The 24,033-nt window shown below is 53.4% G+C and overlaps 4 protein-coding genes across 4 annotated transcripts; 3 read left to right on the top strand and 1 right to left on the bottom strand.

Moving 5' to 3' along the window:
• The first annotated feature begins 3,528 nt into the window (after positions 1 to 3,528).
• On the top strand, positions 3,529 to 7,526 carry QC764_605390 (uncharacterized protein). Its single transcript, XM_062949045.1, has 2 exons — positions 3,529 to 6,625; positions 6,689 to 7,526. Exons 1-2 carry the CDS (start codon positions 5,607 to 5,609, stop codon positions 6,939 to 6,941), a joined length of 1,272 nt encoding a protein of 423 aa, XP_062797266.1. The 5' UTR covers positions 3,529 to 5,606; the 3' UTR covers positions 6,942 to 7,526.
• A 2,813-nt stretch (positions 7,527 to 10,339) lies between these two features.
• QC764_605380 (uncharacterized protein) lies at positions 10,340 to 13,969 on the top strand. Its single transcript, XM_062949044.1, has 3 exons — positions 10,340 to 12,824; positions 12,879 to 13,772; positions 13,920 to 13,969. The coding sequence occupies exons 1-2, from the start codon at positions 12,654 to 12,656 to the stop codon at positions 13,089 to 13,091; spliced, it is 384 nt and encodes a 127-aa protein (XP_062797265.1). The 5' UTR covers positions 10,340 to 12,653; the 3' UTR covers positions 13,092 to 13,772; positions 13,920 to 13,969.
• Positions 13,970 to 16,599: 2,630 nt separating this feature from the next.
• prp3 (U4/U5/U6 small nuclear ribonucleoprotein prp3) lies at positions 16,600 to 18,084 on the bottom strand (the record flags this gene model as incomplete). Its single annotated transcript, XM_062949043.1, has 1 exon — positions 16,600 to 18,084. One exon carries the CDS (start codon positions 18,082 to 18,084, stop codon positions 16,600 to 16,602), a length of 1,485 nt encoding a protein of 494 aa, XP_062797264.1.
• A 301-nt stretch (positions 18,085 to 18,385) lies between these two features.
• QC764_605360 (uncharacterized protein) lies at positions 18,386 to 24,017 on the top strand. Its single transcript, XM_062949042.1, has 3 exons — positions 18,386 to 18,756; positions 18,818 to 23,592; positions 23,654 to 24,017. The coding sequence occupies exons 1-3, from the start codon at positions 18,575 to 18,577 to the stop codon at positions 23,815 to 23,817; spliced, it is 5,121 nt and encodes a 1,706-aa protein (XP_062797263.1). The 5' UTR covers positions 18,386 to 18,574; the 3' UTR covers positions 23,818 to 24,017.
• Positions 24,018 to 24,033: the final 16 nt, after the last annotated feature.

Genomic DNA, 24,033 nt, shown 5'->3' with positions numbered 1-24,033 from the left:
TGACTGTTCTCCGAATGCTCACCGTTACTCGGTCACACGACTCCACCGAAACGGTGTCTTTTCTCGAATGGGCCTTAGTGAGGGTGACAAGACGGGACTGTTCGCCCCAGCTGTCATCCACAATATCTTCGAAATCTCCGTTTCGGACGTTTCTTCGCAACCCTAAGTGTTTTGCTTAGCTAAAGCATCACGACAAGTGCTGATCTCACCAACGAAGGCCAGCCTTGGCCCTGCCCGGTTCTGCCCAATCGAGGTCTTGTGTCACGGCTACCATTTTCCCAAATGGTGGTCAGACATGTCTTGGTCCCTTACTCAGGTTGTCCCAGCTGTCTGGCTTTCCCGTCGTTCGCCGGTATCGAAAGGAGACATCTGATAGAGAACCAACAAGCCAGTCAGCAGCCTGCCAGACTCGATCAAAAGCCACAACTAGCACTAGTGAAGATGGTCATTTATGACGGCGATATCGTCCTGCTGCTTGTCAGTTGAATACGGAAACCCTCCCAACCGTCGTAGTTCGTAACCGCATCCTGTTTGGTATCCCCTCTTATCGTCTTGGTCTGCGCAGCGTTGCGTCCGCGCTTCTAGACCAACCGGAGAATCCTTCGATTGCGACGGGACGTTTCTCTCCTGAGTCGCATTGAACCAACCGGCCGCACCTGGGCAAATCTGGAAATCCTGCCTGCCGATGGCCACAGGGAGGAGAGTGCCGTCGAACGAGTTGTAGGATTTAGAGTGCTGAGGCACCGCGTGGCCCAATGGATATTGCCACGAGGGACGAGAAGAGAGCAGCGATATCGAACCTGAACCTGATGGCAGAAAACGGGAAGAGCTAATGGTGTAAGTGTGCCAACGGTATGTAAGGGCATTCAACTGCCAGTAACCCTAGTGCTAGTAGCGCAATTTCACCATCATCCTGGCCCCCAAACTTGTATCTGGCTCTTTTAGTCAATGCTCACCAGGCGTAAGCGCAAATGCCTCAATGAGCATCAGGCCATATTCCACTTTGAATGCTTAGAATGCGGTTGGTCATGCTGCTTAGGCAGGTTGGTCCAGGCGCCGTAAACCGGGGAAGCGGGGCGTGGAGATCGGTGGGCCTTTGCTTTCCCTATCTCGAAGATCTTCACAGGGGTTGCCTGTCGTCGTCAATGTCTTGTTCATCCTCCGCAAACTAGACAAGGTCAGATGTCGTGATTCTTGTCTTTGACACCTGGAAGCAAGCCGAGGTGTGAGATGGTGGCGGCTCTTTACTCAGCTGCAACGCCGTCCACCATCATCATTGCAAAAACAAAATCTCCATCTTGATGATGCCCTCCGTAAACCACTACAAGCCACCGATCACTAGTTCGCTGCAAGGTTCCACGGGAGCCGGGGGAAGCACCGACCTTGATGGCCCTGCCAAGACACTTCCGGTTGTGCCGCGTCGGCGTTCTCGGGGCCCTTCCCAATTGGAGACAGCGGGAACGCCCGTCACGCTGACGGTCCGACTGTCTCTCACCGGCCTAATACGATGGAATCACACATGGCAACGAGATCCCTCCACTGCCCTCGTACAATACATGCTCGTAGAGCTGTTTGGCTCCGCGATGCAGTTGTTGATTCCAGAAAGCCCCCTGCATCATGTGCTATGCGCTCGCATGTCTGTCTGCTTCTCTCAAAGCTTTCTCTCCTGGCTTGTCCGGTTAAGCAAGTCATCGGAGGAGGGCTTGGAGGATTCGAATTGTTTCAAAGACCGAGTGTTCTTGCATAAAAGGCCACCCAATTTTGGATATCCAACCACGCACAGCCAAAAGGCTCTGGAATCCTTCCACCGCAAAGGTACTGCAGCTCGTGGTCCTCTCTGGGCGACCACTCAGCAGCGGCCGTCCTCCACACCACCGGTTCCCCCAGTGCTGGTCTCTGCTCCCCGAGATCTTGGCGGTCTCGGCGCGCCCATGGCATCACCTTGATTTGCGATGCTCCCCTGGCTTTCTCGACGGGAGTCAAGCCTGCAGCGCCGCAACGACGCTTACAAACTGTACAGAAGAATGCCGTGTTTCAGATCCACCACCAGGCCTAGCAATCCTGCTTTCTCGTTTCCCTTCTTCCCCTCCCCCACGTTTAACATACACAGAGATGGGCCACGTCCGTGGCTGAGCCGGCAAACCTCATTAACGAAACCCACGGTTTGCCTGGAAGCGGGTTGTTCGTGATGGCATTATCCGGCATTCCGCCATGGGAGACAACAGCTGGCGTCAGGTAGGTGTGCGGGGCAGGGTGAATTGATGCGCGGAAAAGGGTGATATGCGTAAAAGCACAACGCTGTAATTTCCAAGTCGGTGGGTTTTTTTCCCATCTTTTTGGGCACCCACCTGGCACATGCATGGGCTTTCGGCAGGGCAACGGTCACCTTTACTCCGTACCCATCAGTCCGGTCGTTGACTCTTGGACTGGACCCCAAAAAGGACTCAAGAGCAAGAAGCTGACGCGTGTGACCATCCAGAAACGGCGACGACAGGCGAGACAGCAGCAAAACGGAGCCATGTCGTCGTGCAGCACACACTCACACTGAGAGAACAGAAAGGCTCACCGATACCGTGTCGCTGGAATTCAAGGCTCGCATTGGAAGGCTCGTAAGATGACGCAGGCCGGTGCTACCCTCTGCTGCAGTCCTGACTGAGAGAATTGTTGTTGCCTGGCTCGCCTGGAGACTTTACTGGGCTGTGATGGAGGGTGGGGCAGCGCTGCATCGCATCTCTCGGATCGACTGTCTGCCCGGTAATTCATGGGAATTCTGACAAAGTCGGACGAGATAAGACAGGCAATGGAGAGACGCCATGCGCATGTGCTGTTACCATAAGCCTGGCTGCCGTACTACCTTTAGAATATCCTGCGTCGAATAGACATGTCTCCAGACTCACCGCCGCGGGGTGGCATTTCGGCAGCGGGAGCACCCATTGTTTCCGCTGGCGAACGAACGGCGCTGGGAGATCCAATGTCGGATATCACGACATCGCGGATATAGTAGAGAGCGCTGTTTATTACTGGCTGTTAGTTATTAGGGCACATCTCGCTGGGCTGTGTACGGGGCTGCTACGGACCTACTGGCACCAGGCAATTTTAGTAAGGATAGAGACGATACACATCACAGCACTCGCATTGTGGCTCGTACGCACGGCCCAATCACAGCCTCGCGTTCGGACGGGTACGCAGCCGATCCACTCGTTTCCCCGGGCCCCGATCTCTCACTGCGCCTTACAGATGTCGATTTCCACTCGGCAGCCGTCCGACCGTTCATCCCGCTGCTGCTTCTACCCATCGACACTGACACTCCATGACATGCTTCCTCACAGCATCATTTTATTCTATTATTCAGTCACCGAGCTACGAATTCAGAAATCAGAGCGCGAAAGAGCGGATATCAGTGGGTCGCGAACCACGCAATCCCGCAAGATCCTCCACTTCCTAGCCTTAATTATTACAAGGGCCATCGCCTAACCTAGACCTGATCAAGTTTGGGGGCCGGCATATGGCCGATTATCCGTTTTCTCACCACACTCTTGGCTGACCGTTTTGTTCTTCAAATCTATCTGCACTGTCTTTTTGATCCCATTGGTCTGCTCACGGCTCCCACTCGCTGCTCACTGCTCGCTGCTCACTGCATTTGCATTATCACAGATTATCAAAGGTCCTTTTGGATCATGAGAGCCCCGACGGGCTTTTTGGTGTTCGGCGTCCACTGTCCATCTCCGAATCCTTCGCTGGCCTGGCTTTACTCCATGGGGGCGAGTTTGCGCCGAAGAAGAAAAAGAGGAGGAGGAGGATAACGCTATCACGGTATCACCACCACCAACTCAACTACCGTCCAACAGCAGCAATAGCTCCAAATGCCGGGGGGCCGAAAGTCATGTTGGTTCCAGGTCCCAAAAGGTCCCATCATGAAGTTTGGTTGCAATTCGCAGAGCAATCGCGCTCCGTTTGTCTGCCGGCCACTCAGAGGCTCCTCAGCGCGCAAAAAACAGGCGCAAGCGCTTGAGACATCTACTACAGCCACGGTACTTGGAACCACTGAAGAAATTACACCTGCAGCACCGTACCGACCCCGTGTCTGCACTGCACGGGCTGCGTGGTCTGGGTGCAACCAACCGCGCCCACCTGGCCCTCTCCCGTCCCCTCGACCCCTTCTCTTGGGTCGCCGACTCTCCCGTCCTTCAGCAAAGACAGAGTTGCTCCCCGGATTCCGCGCCCTCGATCTCCACGGCGATGTCTTGTTGCCGTGACCCTGCCGCTCTGTCCGCCAACTCTGCGAGCATGTCAGTGCATGTCCACACAAGCAGGTCTGGGGAAAACCATACAGACAGCCAGCCCAGCATGATTCGGGACCGTCTCGACCTCGGCCTTTACGCAGCAGCAAAGTAGCACTGTGAAGATGGCATAGCTGTTCCCCCCTCGCTCCCGAGGGCGTTGGCGCGGTCTCCCGCTTCCCCGTCCCGGTCGCCGAGTGGTCTGGCAGGGAACGCTCGCACCAACAGCTTGCCAAAAAGCAACTCTTGCCCGCCTGCTCCGGTGTGACTGCCAACAGCCCTGTCGATGGCCCCCGCAGGAGAGCCAAAACGTTCCCCACCCAGAGCTGGAAACGGGGTTCCAACAGCTCAAACGAGGTGCCTGTTGTCTGCAGGTCGAGTGTCTGCTCATCACCTTATCCTGGCCGCTACGCTACTTTTAGACTCCCTGTGACCCTTGATACGCAGACGTTCCCAAACCGGTGTAGCGTTGCTATTTTTCCATGTCACCACCTCTCTTCTTCCCGAGTTGGGACCTGCCCCTCCCACACCTCACAGTCGACAGCCCCTGGACAGAGTTGCCCTGCCACACCCAACATCTAGTACAATGGCCTGTTCAGTCAGATCTTGCCCTTTCCGGCTGGTGCCCGCCAGCCTTGTTCCCCATGTCACTTTTGTCTCTTTTGCGAGCAGGGGGTGCTCGTTGGACCTGAACCCACCCCCAAAATCCTTCTCTCTCTCCTACCCCAGGGACGCCCCCAGTCTCTGTTGTGCGTCTCTCGAGGCACACCCCCCCTTGACCCCTGGTCAGGTTCAGCACCATGAAGGGAACCCGCACATCTTCAACGAGAAGCGCGTCTGGACGAACATGGGCACGCTCTTTTATTAGCCAGGCAGGCAACCTTGTTCTTCCACATCTGCAAATGTTATAAGATACCCTGGTTGTCTGCCTCGTCCAGACACACCCAGCTTTTGCTCCCACAGCCTGCCTCAGATTTATGGAATAGCATCTCAACAAGTGAAGAGCCTTCTTGTTCATGCTTTGCCTGTTCGCACGCACCTGAAAGTGGTCTCGCAAATCAAGACCTGTGCCCTTCTCGGTCTTTCCCTATATCTGGCCTGCCTCCCCCTCCTACTCGATTCAGTACCTCGACGTGTTTGAACACCAATCGGACTCGAGAACGTCTGACTGGGCGAGCATCCCCTGGCCGCTTCCAACAAACATCGTCATCCTTCTTACCCCCCCTATCTTACTCACAGGTGCTGTGCACACACGCACCAACCACCACCACCACCACCACCTACCTCAATAAATAGACCCAAGGCACCCAGCCTCAACCACCAACCATGGATCTCACACCGCCTGCTCTCACCAGGTCGCCATCCACCCCAGCGCACACCTACTGCCCTTCAGAGAGGTCCTCGCTCGACTACCCATCACCTGGACTTGAGCAACAGTACAAGATCTCGTCGTTATATGGGGAGCCGTCCTGCGCCGTGACCCCTCCCATGGACACTGACAACTCACTGCCACCACTCGACTCGATGAGCCAATCTTGGGACAACACCGTCATCCACCATCCCATGTCTTCTGCCTCCAGCATGCCTAGCATCCTCTCCTCAGAGTATGAGAGCTTCAACAGCTACTCATACGGCCACGACGTCTACCACTCCCACCCTAGCCACGCCCACTCGATCCACTCGTCGACTCCTCCACCGACTGGCTCTGCCCCCCGATCACCTGCCATCCAGCCCAGGTCCATGCCTTACACTCCCGCCACTTCCGTGCCCGGCTCCATGACACCCCGGGTCAAGATGGAGGGCACCCCTTCCGAGTACGGCCACATGGAGGCGTCCCAGTACCCATCACCCCGATCTGTTCACACCTCGTTCCCTTCGGACAACGGTCCCTACACGGGCAGCTCAGCCGGCTATCTTTCCGACAGCGGATCCTCGGCCACCTGGCACAAGCCCGACTACCACCCAGTAGAGCCAGACCAGTTCTACCCGGGGGCGGCCAGCGGGCCACAGGCCTCGAGCTTCATGTACGACGCCAAGCGACAGTTCCGGGTCCAGCGGCCACGAAGGGCGCCCCGCCGGCTGACGACCAAGGAGGAGGCCAACTTTGTCTGCGAGGTCAAGGGGTGCGGCAAGATGTTCAGCCGCAGCTACAACTTCAAAGCGCACATGGAGACGCACGACGAGAAGAGGGAGTATCCCTTCCCCTGCCAGGTGACGGACTGCAACAAGAAGTTTGTGCGCAAGACGGATCTCCAGCGCCACCACCAGAGCGTGCACATGAAGGAGCGGAACCACAAGTGCGATTACTGCTCGAGGATGTTTGCCAGGAAGGATACCCTTAGGAGGTTGGTTTCCCTTTGACTTTTACCTCCCTTCAAAAAACAATAGCTAACTGTAGTTTCGAACAGACACATGGAAGACGGCTGCTCCAAGCGTTTTGACATTGGGACTCTGGACCTTCGGGCGGAGAGCTTTGATCCGAGCAGCATGCATCACAACCGGGGGATGGGACCCGCCATGGGGCACATGATCCCGCCACCGGGGGGGTTGCCGCCCATGGCTATCCCTCCGCTGTGCAGCACTTCTGTTTTGGGGTCGATGCAGCCGACGATGAGGAGGGATGAGCATCACCACTCTCAGGTTCATCCTTGGGGGAGGTGATTGAACTCGCTCGACACTTTCTTATATTTTATATCTTATGCTTCAGGATTGTATTTGTGATGGAATTATATTAGATACCAAAGGCGCCTCGGGATTTGGGAAGCTGGGTGGTGGTTGGTGGCATTTTGTGTTTTTTTTCATTCCTTTCCTTTGTCTCGCGAGTTGAGTTTTTTTTTTTGGAGCGCGACTTGTACGAATAATGTATCTCATAAGAACATGGGGTTGGGATTTTGGGAGGGGAAATGTTTAGAACATTACTGGGAGGAGGAATGCTTTGTACTACTTCACGGTGGTTTTTTTTTTTTTGGGAGCAAACAAGGGGATTATCTGTTGACATCTATTACGTCTTTTGGTCATCTTGCAATTGTTTCCTTTTCGTCATTTGTATGAGTGTATATATGCTTGGGTGGAAAGATTTGTCTTTTTTTCAAGAGCTATAGCATGGGGGGAGATAGAAAGAGGAGAAGCCGAGAATTGGACGGCAGTGAGAATTGAAGTGCACCAAACTGATTTGCCTCTTGTTGTTGTTGGTGATGAGTGATGGGGTTAAAGTGCCCTTGCTTAAACGCCGAGTTGAGATCGGCACTAACATGATCATATGACAGTTGGGTTAGTTGGAGCCGGTGAGTTTCGGGGAGCGAAAAGCAAAGTAAACATCATCCCAAGGAAAGGGAAGGGCTGCGGCGCAGGTTTGGGCTCGGGATGCGGGTTGTTTGCGCAATACCTACCGCGAATGCGGTTCGGGGCTGGGGGATCACTCGACCTCGATTATCACGCTCACAACGGTGTTGAGTGAAGGACCCAAGGACCAACGAGCTGATCCGGGGTACCCGTGTAAAGGGACTTGAGCATAGAGGACTGAACACGATGCCGAGGGTTCCTTAAGGTAGGTAAGTAGGCAGTCAGTTCGTATTATTGGTGATGGTAGGGGAGGAATACCACACTGGAGGAATTGCCGGCAAGGCGACAACAGCGAGCTGAACCTATGTAGTGCAGGCTTTTTATGCCTTGGGCGGTCTGATGGTTGGGTATGGGGTGGGATCTGGGTTCGGGCTCATTGTTACCTTGAGCAAGTAGCTGTGGAGGGGTTTCTCTGGGTGGGAAAGTCCTTGGGAAAGAAAGGGCATCGACTTGTAGATTGATTGATTGATTGATTTGATGGAGGATCCTTTCCTCCCTCCCGTCTCGATGTGTCTTGCATATCCTATCCGCTCACCACTCACCGTAACCATCATCCATACCAATCACCACCCCAACAGCACCCTAACAGCACCATCCATCGGCCGCCTACATCTCACTCATCCCCTTACATCCCCCAAATGAAACCGAAACTCTCCATACAGGTAGGGATCCAACCCTCACCCATCTATCATGTCAAGAACCGTTGGAGGGCGGATACTGGGGGCGGGAGCACCCACCACCACCAACAACAATAACAACAACAACCTCCGATGGCAGCTCGGGGCGGGCAAGATTCCGAAGAAGCAAAGGACCTAAAATCTTACCCTCCCACACACACACAGCCAATTACACTGCAGAAGAACATCTCCAATTTTTTGGGGGGGGTTAGGACGGCCGCGTTTATGGGCCAGTCACCGATTCCGTTTCTGTACCCTAGCCTGTCCGTTCCAAGCCCTATGGTGGCCATTATTCCCGCCTTGGCTTGCCTATCGTAGGTCCCTCAGCAGTACAGGATAGAACGGAGGGGGAAATAAGGAACCTGGAGATAGGTAGGTCCGGCTGGGCAGCTGCAGCTAGGGCCACGGGTGCTCGCTCGTCTGACAATGGCGTTCATGATTGCGGGAAGGTAATATACACAGGGCTGGGTTTTTTGAGGGTGTGAGGTGAGACCTGCTTGCTGCTGCTGTTGTGGGGAGTGCGTATCGCACAAGGTCCGATCATATCACGAAAGATTGAACGGCATTATCCGCTCCTTTTGGCCCCCTGGATAGGCAACATGCGGTCCAATCCCCTCATTGAGTTTTCCAAGCTGTCAAAAAGCGAAACAGAATCCGAGGTTTTCCTAGGCACTCGTGCAGAAAAGAGATTTCATTCGTCAACACCGGGAAACGTCTCTCCTGTGCTTGGAGCCTTCTCTGACCGAACCTCTCAGCCCTACGACCGCTGCGGTACCGAACCGAATATGCCCTACCATGCTCCGTTATGCCTTCGCTGTTGGTCCGGTGTTGGGGACGTGAGTAAGATTGGCATGTCAGGTAGGCAGGTCGTAGCATTGGGGGCCTACCGTACACTCAACGTCAATGTACATCTGCAAACCGGCCGGGGTTCACAAGGGCGGTGTAAGAAGAATCTTTAGTCGTCATCACTGGTGGTTGTGAATATCGTTGATAAAGTTGCATTCTTCTTCTTCCGCCATGCTGGAGGAGAGAGGTGGTGGTACAAATGCGAGGTTGGCTGCAATGTGAGGTGCGAGATTGGGGGGGGGAAGGGGGGGACCTTTCGCCCCCAAAGATGTCAGAGTAAGGTATCGGTGTCATTTTGTCGGGGGAATAGACAGCGAAAGGGGGACCCCGAGTCGGCGATTCTCTCTCTTGATGACTTGATAGTGAAGTTGATGTTCAGGACCTACCGTCAGCCCTAAAACAATAATGGGAAAGAAAGACAGAAGGTCGGTGACGACCTGGTTTTCACACTCCGCCTTTTTGACGCAGCGACAAAGAGGGTTGAGAGATGAAATCATTGGTTGTTATAGGCGCTGGTAAGGGATAATGGGGGGATTAGTTCCAGCGAGACGGGTCCGAAAACTACTGGGAGAGGGATGGGCGTGGTGTATGTCAGCATGGAGGCAGCAACATCATCAAGTGTGTCCTGGTGGTGGTGGTGTGGGTTGGTGGTGGGTGAGGCAGATGTCATGCTGCACAAGCACCACCCACCCAACCACCCACCCATCTATCTATCTGTTTGCATTTCCCTGACCGCTTTTGATGATGAGAGTGAAGAAAGAAGAGATGATGTGATACTGAAATGAATATCCAGACCTCGGAATCCGAGGATCCGCGAGTGAGGCTTCGGGCTTTGGGTAACATCAACCATGATGGTAACACACAAATAGAGGGGAAATCATGGGGGGTTTTTCTCCCGCCCGGTATGTATGTGTGTGTGTGTGTTTGGGTGGGATTGTTGATCGTAAAGGGGAGTTTGCGCCGGGTTTTCGGTGAAGGAATCAACTACCAGACTGAGCGAATACACACATTCTATCTAAATGGGCCGTTCCGTTCCGGAATAAACGTCATTTCCGAGGGCTTGATTGAAAATGCAATGTTCTTTTTCTTTCATTGAGTTGATGTTGGTGGCGTTTCATTCTTTTCTTCGTTGGCATATCTTCATCTGTAGGTACCAAAAGAAACAAAATCTGATATCTCACAAAACGTCAACCATTCGGTTCCGGCATTTGGGGAAGCGTAAAACGGTCGCCCCGCGAAAGAAGGGAAAAAAAAAAAAAAAAAAAAGGGAGGGAAGGGTGCGGGTTGGTGGCGGCGGCGGCTCCATTCTGCTGTGCCGCTGGCTAAGACGGACATATCCACGTGGGATGAACACCTGTCTGTGCATGGGTTGGGCTCAATGAGAGAAAGAGATGCCCAGAGATAAACAATTGCTTCTTTTCGCTTGAATCAACCCACGAGGACGGGCCCGGCGTGGGTTGAGAACGACAACGGCCCCGGCTTTTCGGGACCGGGGAAGCAAGCGAGACAGAACGGAAAGGCCGGCATATTTTACACTTGCAAGATCTTGTGCTTCTGCGGAAGATCATACTATTTGTCAATGGGAGGGGCCTTTGTCCCTTTGTGTAACTCCCACGAGGACAGCTGAAGCTGGCCGGCTGCTCTGGGCGGGAGAAGGAAGGGAGGGAATCAGCTGCAGCATGCTGTGAACAACATGCAGCAGCAAATTTCCCATCCTCAGTAAGCAATCTCGTCCCGACTTTTTCTCCTTCTGGTGATAAGGTTCTGACAGTTTGTTTTTTCTGCCTCGCTCTCGCTTTCGCAAAGTCTGGTTCTTGCATTTTCATCGAAACCCCAGAAGTCTGGGTTAGATGCACGTCAAGGGGGGGCAGGCAAGGCAATGGAAGCGCCCGACCAAGCATTTCCCACAGCTTCATGTGGACACCGAACAACCCCGAGACCGAACCCCTCCCATCCATATCATCACCAACAGTATGAACCCCGGCGTCATGGGATGATGAACGGATTTGATGCGTGGTGGTATGAGTGTGCAACTCGAACCAACAACAACCAACAACCCAACCCAAGCAAGCCAAAAAGCAAGGTGCTACGCTAGCGTCGTCTTGCGCGTCTAATTCATCTGGTTCTCTTTGGGAAGCATAAACGTGACGAGCGGAAGCTGGCCAACCAACGGTCGGTCTGGGGATCTGCATGATGGGTTTTGACGACATCGTGGGTTCGGAGCGGGCTCCGCGGTGACTTTGCCGGCCGGGTTTGTACCTTTTCTGTCATTTCTTTTCTTTTGGTGTTCTAATATTTGACCAAGTTTGGTGAATAAACGTCAACGTTATCTGGCTGAAAAGACCAGTCGGAGCATGCCCGAAATCCGGGGCCCGCGGGGCGCAGCCAACGCCGGAGTTATACGACGCGACGATTTGCACTCTGGGGTTGAAAGACTGGTTCCTGGCAGCAGGCCACGAATGAACAGAAACGAGAACCTGTCTCACCAGAAGAAGAGACGGGAGGATCCCCTCGCCCGTGTACCTGGCCTCGCCTTCCCCAGACTTCACGTGAACTCAAGGCAAAGTCCATATTTTTGGAATCATCGCCCAAGATTCCAAGACCATCTCCTTCCGTTCTACGCCACCGGCCTCGCCTTTGCTGTCCTTCTCTTCTGAAGAGGTACTGAGCGTGGAGATTCAACCAGGGGGGCCAAGCATGTCTGGGGTTGATGAACTCCTTGCCCCTTTACCCTCACCAGACCTTGCATCTGATGAAGCCTCGACGGTATCATCACCCCCCACACTACCTTCCCCCCTTCTCCGCCTCCGTACATGTGCATTCAAGACAGACACGGGGCCAAACTGTACGCGTCAGGCACGTTCTTGATGGGGAACATCCTGGCGAGAACAACAGACCATGGAACATGGATGAGAATTGGGGGCGAAAAAAGGTTAAGGCTCAGAAAAGATTGCGGGGAGGGATATTACCACCTGTCTGGGTGGGGTTTGGACCCGACGCAGGTCAACGGCGAGAGTGTTCAACCCCTAGCTGTTTTCAGCGTGAGAAAAGGGGTCCGCTGTTGGAGGAGCGGTCGGTGGGTTCTTTCTCTCTTTGTTTCCATGCAGTGGTGGTGATAGGGGTTTGTGGAGGGAACAGGTTGTTCGTCTCTTCTTGTTCCGGTGAGAGTAAGGAGATGGTGGCGAACGAGAGCCTTGTTTAGCATGACCCAGACCTGGGAGCCAGTGTCTAGAACTCGCGGGTTGATACCAAACACGTGTGCGGTGTGGTGTGGTGTGGTGCTGTTACACATTGTGTTCAGGGTCTGGGCGGGCGATCACAATTGTACAGGGGAGGGGAAGGAAGGTCAGTTGATTCCATTTTGCTCATGCTTTACTCCGGGCTAGGTGGTAGGGTATGGTCTCTCTTGCTCGCTATATTCCTCGTTTTATTCGTGTTGAAGCCTGGGGAGGATGACATACGGTTCATGCTATCCTTTCAAACCCCTTCAAGTCGTTCGTGATATTCAATGCCGGCTGGCTGGCAGCCTCGGACTCAGTCTCTTTCATCTTCTTGCCCTCTTCCAGACGCGCATGATAGCGTACCTTGCTCGGCCTTCCCACCCCTGACTCTCCGAGCCCCAGGTCGAAGTGAAGGATTCGAACGGAGTCCGACTTGGTACATACCTACCTACCAGGTGGTGGGGAAATCATCTTGAATATATTCAAGTTAATTCTTCCAATAAATTCAGCAGTCTGATAACCGGACGGACGAACATCGGAGATACACCCCATCACCAATATGGAAGTTTCCGCAAGCTTTTGGTGGCGATATTTGGTGTTGGTGTTGTGCTGCTGTGCCGTACATCGCGTCTAATTCCCCCCGCTCTTTCACATCCAAAACTCCAAGGAAAAAGCAACAGCTTGCATCGTGTAAACTACACGATTTGGTGCTAGTGTTGAGTTAACCGCGCGCTTGGGCGCTTCTGGGACTACTGAATCTGTTGTCGTGGGATGTTGGTGATTTTGAGTCATCGTCTGGGCGAATGGGTGAGGGCGTGAGGGTTAGACGCATGTTGGCTTGGATTTGATGACGAGCTAGCTTCAATATTCAGGCGCGCTGAACTTGTGTTCTTCGTGTTAATGGTTACACAGGTTTGAAACGGATCTTGTTGATGAGGTGACGGTGTTGATGTGAGGTTCGAGTTAGTGGGCCGGACTTTGTGGTGTGATGCTCATGTTGGTGTTGATATGGGGTAACTCGATGGAAGTAAACATTGAACCTGGCTGCTGGGTGCGCCGTAATACCGTTCAAGAATGACGCTTCCCATTGGCGGTGAGGAGATACTGTCGGAGTTTCTTCTGCTGGTAATACAATCTTGTTGATCCTGCCTGCCGCCTTATTCTACTTGTTCGCAACTAGTGTTCATTGAGGTTAGCCATATCTTCACTGGTGACAATCACCACAGCAAGACTCGGTGGCGCTTCTTGGTCATGTCTTGGTCAACAACTCCAGCTGATGGTGATAGAGCCGTGCTCGTGGTACGACATCTTGACAAGACACCCCAACCCCCAAAGGAGATAACGTCCTCCCCAAACCTACAATCCCCCCCCCCAGAAGGAGATAACCCATCGCATCTTGTCAAGAGGTAACACTGCGTCTAATCTGACCATTTACCACCCTCCTCAGACATCTAGACGCGCGTGTGTGGCAAATCAACCATCCCCCCTCGTTTCATTCCTCAGCTTGCAGATATAATTGTTCATCGGTTAGACGAGCAACTAAGGGGGTGTAGATAGGCGGGTGATGGGTTAAAAACAACACCTCAGCCAGCCAGCAGCAGCCTTGCTTCGCCCCTCGAGTACCTAACCCTTTGGGGGGGCCTCGACCTCGTCTGATTGATGCTAATTATGAGCTCAAAATATGGAGTTGAAGTGTTTCAGCATTTTGGAAGAAGGATCACGACCTTCCGTTTTGGGAGTATTGCGTAGGAACCAGAATGTAGAATGCAGATCGGCGAGGTGTGTTGGTGTTCTAGTACGCCTTCGGTGGTATAGAAGGATTCAGGGACGGCGATAGGTATGCTGCACTCCTCTGGAAGGGCCGCTCCCGCGCTTATGATATGTCGGGGAAGGGACTTCGGGTAAGGTAGTGAGTTTAGGGTCGGCGACCGACCCGACGGGGAGAATACTTACCAGATGTTGTTCAAGTGTGGTTCCAACTAGTCAGTCTACGGCTCGCGGGGAACACTGAACCGTGAGAATTGAATCCTGCAAGCCACTATGCACACACTTGTGTTTGAAGTTGTCGAGTGATCATGTGTGATGTCGTCGGGGAGTGGTTGAGGGCGGTGGTGGGGTTACATTTCCGGACTCGTTGCCGCACATATCCGGGCCTCACCTGGACGCCACCGGGGAGGAAGGGCCTGGCGTCCCGGGACATGCTGCACCATGTGTTGACCGAGCTGCTTACTCAGCTGTTGACTGCGCTTGCTGCCAGTCATTGATTGTAATACTGTGATATAAATGACCCCCACGCACCGCAGTGAAACATCAAAAATATCAACATCAAGTCTGGTGGTGAGGGTGTGAATTCAGTGTGATGAAGATGGCATCTGATGTCAGGCGAGTGGTACATGGATGGATGTATAACGGCGGTATATTCACACCTGCAAGTGCTGAGCCAATGGTAAGAGCAGCTTCCGATACAGACACAATCCAAGCCTATTGTCAAATTAATGCTGATGCCTGGGAGCTGAACGGCTTGTCACTGCCTTAACTCCTGAGCAGTAAGCACCACCGGAGTGTTAAGCCTTGATCGGCGAATATCTCACACAGTAAGCTCTCAAGGTGGAAAACTGGCCCTATAGAGTTTCGCATCTTGATACCTCGAAGCAGTTATCATATCCTGGCATTGTTCGAGTCGTCAAAATCGCAAACAAAACTGCCGACGTGGAGACGGCAGAGACATCTCGCCAACCGAAAAAGGATCTCTTCCCCTGTCGTCGCTTGTGTATCCACGAACGAGCTGGTTGATACCCACGATTTCCTCGAGGCGTAACTGAAGCAAACACGGGACGTCCCTTACCATTGCCCGCCGCAGACCTGCCATTGGAACCTGCAACTTCGACACCAAGCTCGACGACCAGATGTGCAGAAAGGGCGGAGTTCATCATGAGACCCAGGAGACCTGCATTTCCTGTGAAGGTGGGTATCACCATGACAACTTCGCCCAGCTTCATAGATAGGTTGTGATATGCACGTTTGTGCAACAAAACGGAGACACTGTTTGACATCCATTACAAGGCAGACTTGAGGTTCGAGTTTGCCACCGAGGCGATACAAAGGAACGGTAGGTGATCAAGGGGCTGGTCGATGAGCAGCCGACCGCCAGGGCTTAGATGGTGGGATGAGACCACCAAACAAACACCTGTGGTAAGCAAGCACAACGTGCAGATTGATAGTATGAGGGAACCAAATTACCGAGAATAGAAGGCGTGATATCAAATGAACAATGTGTGCTCATGTAGATCTTGGGACCGTTGGTGATGAACGGACATGTCGTGTCAAAAGAACCCTGCTCTCGCTCGGCAGTTTGATATGGCAGTTTGATATGGCAGGTGAAGGGCTGGAGGGTAGTGTCGAGAGGTGTTTTTTCAGTTGCTGTTAAGGGAAGGGATTGTTGACTTTCTTTGTTTACATGCCCCGTAGATTGCGAGGGGCAATGCTGCGCGGTTTATCCCATCAACATGGGCTGGGAAACTAGGTACCTAATAAATAACCCTTCGCCGGGACATGGTTCATCCTTTCCCAGTTGCAATCCCATGTTAGGCCTCATTGGAAAAGAGCAGTCCAACCCATGGCCTCATAATCGGAGCGCTGGGGCGCGATGAAAGTAGGCGCTGTCGCCGATCTCCTTTCAAGTCACTTCTCGAAGTAATTCTAAATCACGATCTCCTCGTTAGTAGCAGTCCCGTACAGAAAGCAACCATAGCAAACGGGAAGGCAAGCATATCCACCTCTCTCGGTAACATCTTTTGGGTCCTGGCAGTTGACAAACAGGTTTGGGTTGGGCCTTAAGTCCATCTGAGCTTGAGGATAGCATCGCGAGCAAGCGAAAGTTGTGAAAAGGACAGCAACGCCAGACAGCACAGAACTGGATTACAAGAAGAGACAAGAGTTCTCAAGCAGCACGGAATCTGATAGCTTTGAATTTAACAAGAACTCAAGCGGTAATTCGTAACAGACACATTAGCACCATGAGAGACACACGGAATGCATCAAGACCTCAACGCAGTTAAAAACTCATCAAGTGAGGTGGCCTCATAGTCAGAATCACCAAGAAATTCTACTAGCCCGCTCAAACTCAGCGAACTACGTGAAGATACATTTTCCAGTGGTCAGCTACAACAAAACACTCACCAGAACGTATAAACATGCCTGACTCTGCAATCACCCCTCTCTCCTGCACCTCCCCTAAGAAGGGGTATTCTTCGCCTGCGTCCAAAAACTATCCATCTTCACCCTCGCCAAAAACTCCCTCGCCTCCTGATCCGTCTCAAAGACCTTGCTCCCCCACTTCTTGAACGCCTGCGCCTTCGTCTCTCCCTCGAAAAGCAACACACACTTATTCCCCGACAAGTCCTTCAGCTGCCCCTTTTCATCCTCTGGTTTCAACCACTCCCTCACCGTAGCCTGCGTAGCAGTGTTGTACGCCCCAACCTGAACATTCCTTTCCCTCGACGGTAAAGCCTCTGTCCAGTCAATTCTCCTCGTCATCAGCTTCTTGTAGTTGTTGATACTGTGCTCGCCTCCCTCTACAATCACCAGGTTGAATTTCGGATGCATGATACAGACTCCGTTGAGCCCGTTTTGCTGTGCATTCAGTGAGATCTTGTACCTGTGTTGTCCGTTGGCTAGACTGTTGATCTTGAAAACCAGGATATGAATGCCCTTGGCTGCGTCCTTTGCTTGGTTGGCGGCGAGTTTCTCATGCCGCTGCTCCTTTGTCAACTTGCGCTCCTCGTTCGCCTCCAAGTGCTTGTCAAGACGCGCCGCAATCTCCTTCCTGACTCGGGCTTCGACTGCCGTGGGATCACGAACAGCCTCGTCACCGAGTACACGCATCAAATTCTTTTGTTTGACCTTTGGCGGGGGAGCTTCCATGAGACCGAGTTTCATGAGGGTTTGCTTTTCTTTGAGATCGGCCATGCGCCTGTTTCTCCGGAGCTTGGCCTGTTCCTTTGGCGTCAGGTACATTGGCTTGGGCTCATGGGCCAGCTTCTCTTGTGGTGGTTCGATTGCAACGGGATGCTGGATATATAGAGTGATGATACTGTCGGGAGTGTCGATCTTGAGCGAGTCTGGGAAGCCGCTGTAGTCCTTGCCGTCGATAAGACCTTCGTCCCACCATTCCAGATCTGGGGGGGCTTCCACCACAAATGCCTTCTCCACGTCGCGGTCTTCGTCTAATCCTGCCTTGCGTGCTTGATCGGCGATTCTCTTCTTCATTTCCTCCAGCTGGGCCTGTCGTCGGAGGGCTTGTGCCTGGGCGATGTATTTTCCTTTCTGGTTGAAGATGAGCTGTCGCGATTCTCTTGCCTTTCCTGTTGGGCCATGGCTTGGCTCGAGATATGGGTTTGGTCGAGGGCCATCGTTGGAAGATCCGGGCATGCCAAAGGGCTTTGGTTTGGAGTTCTTTGAGGAGTCGGGAACCGGCCGCTGGCCATGAGCTGATCGAGATGAGTCGGCGGGTTTGATCGGGGCGCCGAGGTCAGCGAGGGCCGGATGTAAAGGGGTGTTGAGTCCAAGTCCACCCTTTGCTTTGGAACTCCCGACGGCATTCGCAACGCGTGCCTTCAGGGCGGCAAGTCGATCGGCTGCTGACTCGGTTTTCTGGATTCTGGAGGACGGGTCATGACGGGGACCAAGTCCGCCGCCCATTTGCTGATTGCGGTCCATGGCGGCGCAGTGTGCAGCAGGTGATGGTCGTCAAGGGAATTCGGCTGTGGTTCGGTGGGTGACTCGGTTTACACGTTGCAAAGACCGGTTTGAGGACGGTTGGGTGTGCTTTGGGCAAGATGACAATCTTGGGGAAGATGATGCGCGACGAGAGCTTGCTTTGATGCGCTGCAACGACCTGAGGTCAGTGTCCGGCAGGCAGCCAGAAGCGGCTTGGCATGAAAGCGGTGGGCATGCAATGCATGGATAAACTGCCCCACCCTCTATTCTGCCTCGGTCCACCGCCAAAAAATATTCTTCCCGTCTCAGAGCTCAGCTCCAATTCCCCACCAATTGCCTGTGCAGAGAGAGAGCCATAGCGAAGAGAAGCTGCCGCTGTTTTTCTGCCTCCTTTCGCGACAGCGCGTCTCTGGCCTCTACATCACCAAATATTCCGGTTTCTGTCTATCATGCGATCTGAGTAGCGCGGTGCTTCGCCAGATCGCCCAATATGAACATTTCACAGCCCGTGTCGTCGACTCTCGACAGCGTCGACTTCCAGTTCCTCACATCCGACGAGATCCGCGCAGTCTCTGTCAAACGCATTGAAAATCCCGTCACCTTCGACACACTTCTCAATCCTGTTCCAGGCGGTCTCTATGACCCAGCTCTCGGCTCATGGGGCGATGCGCCGTAAGCACCCTCGGCTTGTTCTGCAATGCGCCGGCTTTGGCTAATCGTTTCATGTGTGTAGATGCCGCACCTGCGGTCTGAACCAGGCACAATGCCCTGGTCATCCAGGTCATATTGAGCTTGCTGTACCTTGTTACCACCCAGTATTCATGGACCAGGCTTTCCGATTCCTTCGTTCCATGTGTATTTACTGCCATCACTTTCGAACGGCCCGCCGCGAGATCCACCGCTTTGCCTGTATGCTCAAGCTTCTTCAGTACGGCTTGCTCCATGAAGCGCAGCTGGTCGATGCCATCTCCGAGAGCGAACTCGGAGGAGAGAAGCTCAAGAGCATGAGGCTCCCCGACATCCCCAACATGGACGACGAGGCCGAGGACGAGGGGAGCACAACAGATGTCACCATGAGAGCTAGAGAAGCCTATGTTCGCCAAGTGTTGAAGGAGCACAGGACGCGCCTCAGTGCGGGCGATATCAAGCGAGCGAAGCACGAAGGTGCGGCCGAGATGAGGAGAGCCTTGTTGAAGGAGCTCTTCGCCACGTTAGTGAAGGAGAAGAGATGCAAGAGCTGCGATGGCATCAGCCCAACGCTGCGCAAGGACCGCTATGTCAAGATCTTCGAGCGCGGCCTCAGTTCCAAGGACAAGGCCACTATGGCTCAGGCTGGGCGAAAAAGCCGCGACGCCTTGACCATGACCAACAAGAACAAGAAGGATGCCGACGGTGAGGATGAAGGTGTTGCTGATATGGAATCAGAACCAGAACCAGAAGATGAAGGAGAGGGGGATAGTCTCGACGAGGGCGGTGATGTGGCTATGAAGGATGCCGAAACCGAAACCCAGACAAAGTCGAAAACGAAAGCCTCAGCCCCCCAGCGCTTCCTCAACTCGATGGAAGTCAAGGGCCGCCTCGACCTCCTCTTCCAAGCCGAGCGGGAAATCATGTCGCTGATTTTCAACACTCGTCCACCGACCAAGGCTTCTCGCTCGAAGCCTATCACCGCCGACATCTTCTTCATTCACACGCTCATGGTTCCTCCAAACAGGATGCGCCCAGAGGCTCGGATGGGTGAGAACCAAATCACCGAAGCCGAACAAAACAGTCTCTACAAGAAGATCATTGAAAAGTCTTCCGCTGTTGGACAGATCTCTAGAGAGATTGCCCTCGGGAAGAAAGCCGTCGTTCAGGAAGGCAGGAGACCACGGGATCTGAACCACCTTTACCAAGCCTGGACTGAGCTTCAGGAAGCTGTCAACAGTTTGATGGATCGCGACAAGAACCCGATCCAGGGTAACGCTGGCAAGAGAAACGAGGAGGGTATCAAGCAGAAGCTTGAAAAGAAGGAGGGTCTGTTCCGCAAGAACATGATGGGCAAGCGTGTCAACTTTGCCGCTAGATCAGTCATCAGTCCTGACCCCAACATCGAGACGTCCGAAATCGGTGTCCCACCCGTCTTCGCGGTGAAGCTTACTTACCCAGAACCTGTTACTCATTTCAACTTCAAAGACCTCCAACAGGCCGTGATCAACGGTGTCGAAAAGTGGCCCGGTGCTGCGGCTATCGAGAACGAAAATGGCCAGGTTGTCAACCTGCGAAACAAGTCTCTGGAGGAAAGAGTAGCTCTGGCCAACACGCTTCTCGCCCCATCAACCAACTCCTTTGCCAATCTCAGGGGCAAGAAAGTACTCCGTCACCTCACCAACGGTGATGTTGTCTTGATGAACCGTCAGCCTACACTTCACAAGCCATCTATGATGGGTCACCGTGTCCGTGTTTTGCCAGGCGAGAAGACGTTACGTATGCACTACGCCAACTGTAACTCGTACAACGCCGATTTCGACGGTGACGAGATGAACATGCATTTCCCACAAAACGAGATTGCTCGTGCCGAGGCTCTCCAGCTTGCCAACACAGACAGCCAGTACGTCAGTGGGACAGGCGGCTCGCCGTTGCGCGGTTTGATTCAGGACCACTTGTCAGTTTCTGTCATTCTCTGCAACAAGGACACTTTCTTCAGCAAGGGCGACTACATGCAACTCGTGTACGCCGGTCTCCGCCCCGAAAGTGGGCACATCACGGGAGAAAAGATCCTGACAGTACCCCCAGCCATGATCAAGCCAAGACCACTGTGGACTGGAAAGCAGGTTATCGACACCGTTCTGAAGAATATCAAGCCGGCCAACTGTGGCGATCTCTGGATGCAGTCTGGCACCAAGATCAAGGCAAGAAGCTGGGGCGACCATTCTCCTGAAGAAGGCGAGGTCGCAGTCCGGGATGGAATTCTCGTTCACGGTATTCTGGACAAGTCACAGCTCGGTTCCAGCGATGGCGGCCTTGTCCACGCTGTTCACGAAGTCTACGGCCCCGGCGTCGCGGCTAAGCTGCTGAGTTGCCTGGGTCGCCTCCTCACACGCTATCTCGCCATGGTTGCATTCACTTGCGGAATGGATGATCTGCGTATGACACCAAAGGGCGAACAGGACCGCAAGGAGTTGATCAAGGAAGCTAAGCATATTGGTCTCGAAGTTGCGGCCAAGTACGTATCTTTGGAGGAGCAAAAGCCAACCAAGGATGACCCTCTGCTTCTGGAACGCCTCGAGGAAGTTTTAAGAGACGACAAGAAGCAGGAAGGCCTCGAGTTGTTGACCAATCAACGGGTCGCCAAGCTCTCTTCCGAGATCACAAGAGTCTGCTTGCCCGCCGGTCTCGAGAAGCCTTTCCCCCACAACCACATGCAGTCTATGACAATCTCTGGTGCCAAGGGTTCCACTGTCAATGCCAACCTGATCAGTTGCAACTTGGGACAGCAGACACTAGAAGGTCGTCGTGTGCCCGTCATGATTTCAGGTCGGACTCTACCCAGTTTCCGCCCCTTTGACACAGATGCACGGGCTGGTGGCTATATTGTGCAGCGTTTCTTGACTGGTATTCGCCCACAGGAGTACTACTTCCATCACATGGCCGGTCGTGAAGGTCTGATCGACACAGCCGTCAAAACGTCGAGATCCGGTTACTTGCAGAGATGTCTTGTCAAGGGAATGGAAGGCTTGGCTGTCTCTTATGACAGCTCTGTCAGAGACTCTGATGGGTCTGTCGTGCAGTTCTTGTACGGTGAGGATTCGGTCGATATTACCAAGCAAAAGTATCTGAACGATTTCGAGTTTGTACTGCGCAATCTGGACAGTGAGCTGCCACAGTTGAGGTTCCACGAGGACGGCACTCAAGCACTCTTTGAGAACAAGGATGAGATCATCAAGCGGATGAAATCGGCCATCAGGTCGATTGGCACCCGCAACCCACAAGACCCCGTCACGTCCAAGCTTGAGCCTTCCCGATATGGTTTTGCCACTTCGGAGAAGTTCTTCAACCGCATGATGGACTACCTCAAGACAAACAAGCACGGTTTGATCAAGGAGAAGGGATCCAAGGAGAAAGCCGGCCAGATCTCCCGCAAGACCGCCGAAAAGATTCTGGCAGCCAAGTATATCAGGTCTCTTGTTGAGCCCGGCGAGGCTGTCGGTATCACAGCAGGCCAGTCTGTCGGTGAACCTTCGACTCAGCTGACGCTCAACACGTTCCATTTGGCTGGTCACAGTGCAAAGAACGTCACACTGGGTGTGCCTCGTCTTCGTGAAATTCTCATGACGGCCTCTGCCAACATCAGCACTCCATCGATGACACTTGTTCTCAACGAAGAGCTTTCGGAACAGGACGGTGAGCGGTTCGCCAAGAGTATCAGCGTCCTGCCTCTATCGCACGTCACCAAGGATGCAACTGTGGTGGAAAAGGTCGGGGTTGGCATCGCCCACAAGGTGGCCAAGACCTTTGATATCAGACTGCGCTTTTTCGAGAGTGAGGAATACTCCAAGATGTACGCCATCTCGATTTCCGATGTGCTCGGAACCGTAGAAAAGAAGTTCATCCCGCTGCTTTGCAAGATCATCCAGAAGGAGCTCAAGAAGATTGACAAACAGAAGGGATCTGCATCGGCGCCTGAAATCGGTGTCAAGGTTGGCACTATTGAGACGGCGGCGGCAACCTCTTCGGGCGACAGGGAGGCTCGCGGTGGTGACGATGACGATGATGACGACGACGAGGATGATGCCGGCGGTGCCAAGCGGAGAGCCAACCGGTCCGAGGCTGTTTCTTATGGTCCCAACGATGACGACGACGATGCCATTCAGAGGCAACTGCAGCGGGAGACTGAAGAGGCCGATGATGGGGAGGACGATGACGAGGCCTACGGCGGCAGCCCGCGACCCGAGCGCCGGCGCGACGACAAGAGCCTTGAAGCTGAGGCAGCCTCCCGTGTCAAGGAGAAGAACGAGGACGTAGCATCGTTCAAGGCCGATACTGTCGGCGGCGAATGGGTCAAGTTCACCCTCGAATACCCAGCCTCCATGCCCAAGCTGCTTATGCTCAACCTCGTCCAGGAGGCGGTCAACAAGGCCGTCATCCAGGAGATTGCGCACATTGGCAATGCGACCCTTGAGCCTATCAAGAAGAGAGATCCCGCGACTGGGGAGGAGGTGATCAAGGAGCTGCTGGTCCACACCGAGGGTGTCAACCTGAGGGCTATGCAGCTGTATGCTGATTACATCAACCCCAACAAGCTCCAGACCAACGACATTGCCCAGGTGCTCGAGTTTTATGGTGTCGAGGCGGCGAGGGCGAATATTGTGAGGGAACTGTCGGGCGTTTTCGACTCTCACGGTATTGCTGTCGACAAGCGCCATTTGAGCTTGATCGCCGATTACATGACCAGGAATGGCGGGTTCAGCCCTTTCAACCGCATTGGTTTGACGGGCAATGTCTCGCCTTTTACCAAGATGAGTTATGGTATGTTTTTTGTCGTCCTGCCCTCTTTTCTATGGTCAGATGCTAATATTGTCTGCGATAGAAACTACCGTCGGCTTCCTCAAGGATGCGGTCATGGACGGTGAATGGGATCCCCTCATGACACCTTCGTCGAGACTGGTTGTGGGTAAATTGGGTGGCTTGGGAACTGGAGCGTTTGACTTGCTCACGCAGGTACCGACTGCTCATGGAGTGGCCAATTTTTAGAATCTGCGGGGGGGGGGTTGGGGTGTTGAGAGAGAGGTCGGTTGTATATAGTTGATGGAACGGGTTTGGTGGGCTTGGCATGGGGCATGGTGTTATTTGGTAATGTGAAAAGGTACTGCGTTTGATCTAGTTAATAAATCGAGTCAAGGTTTTTGAGTTTAAACGGGTTGGCTATGCGTTTGGTGCAGTTTTGATGGGCGAGGATATAGTCGTCTG

The sequence above is a fragment of the Podospora pseudoanserina genome, chromosome 6, assembly GCF_035222485.1.
Source record: "Podospora pseudoanserina strain CBS 124.78 chromosome 6, whole genome shotgun sequence".
Lineage (NCBI taxonomy): Eukaryota > Fungi > Ascomycota > Sordariomycetes > Sordariales > Podosporaceae > Podospora > Podospora pseudoanserina.
Note: the sequence above shows the minus strand (reverse complement) of the source record. Positions and strands in the feature narration are given on the sequence as shown.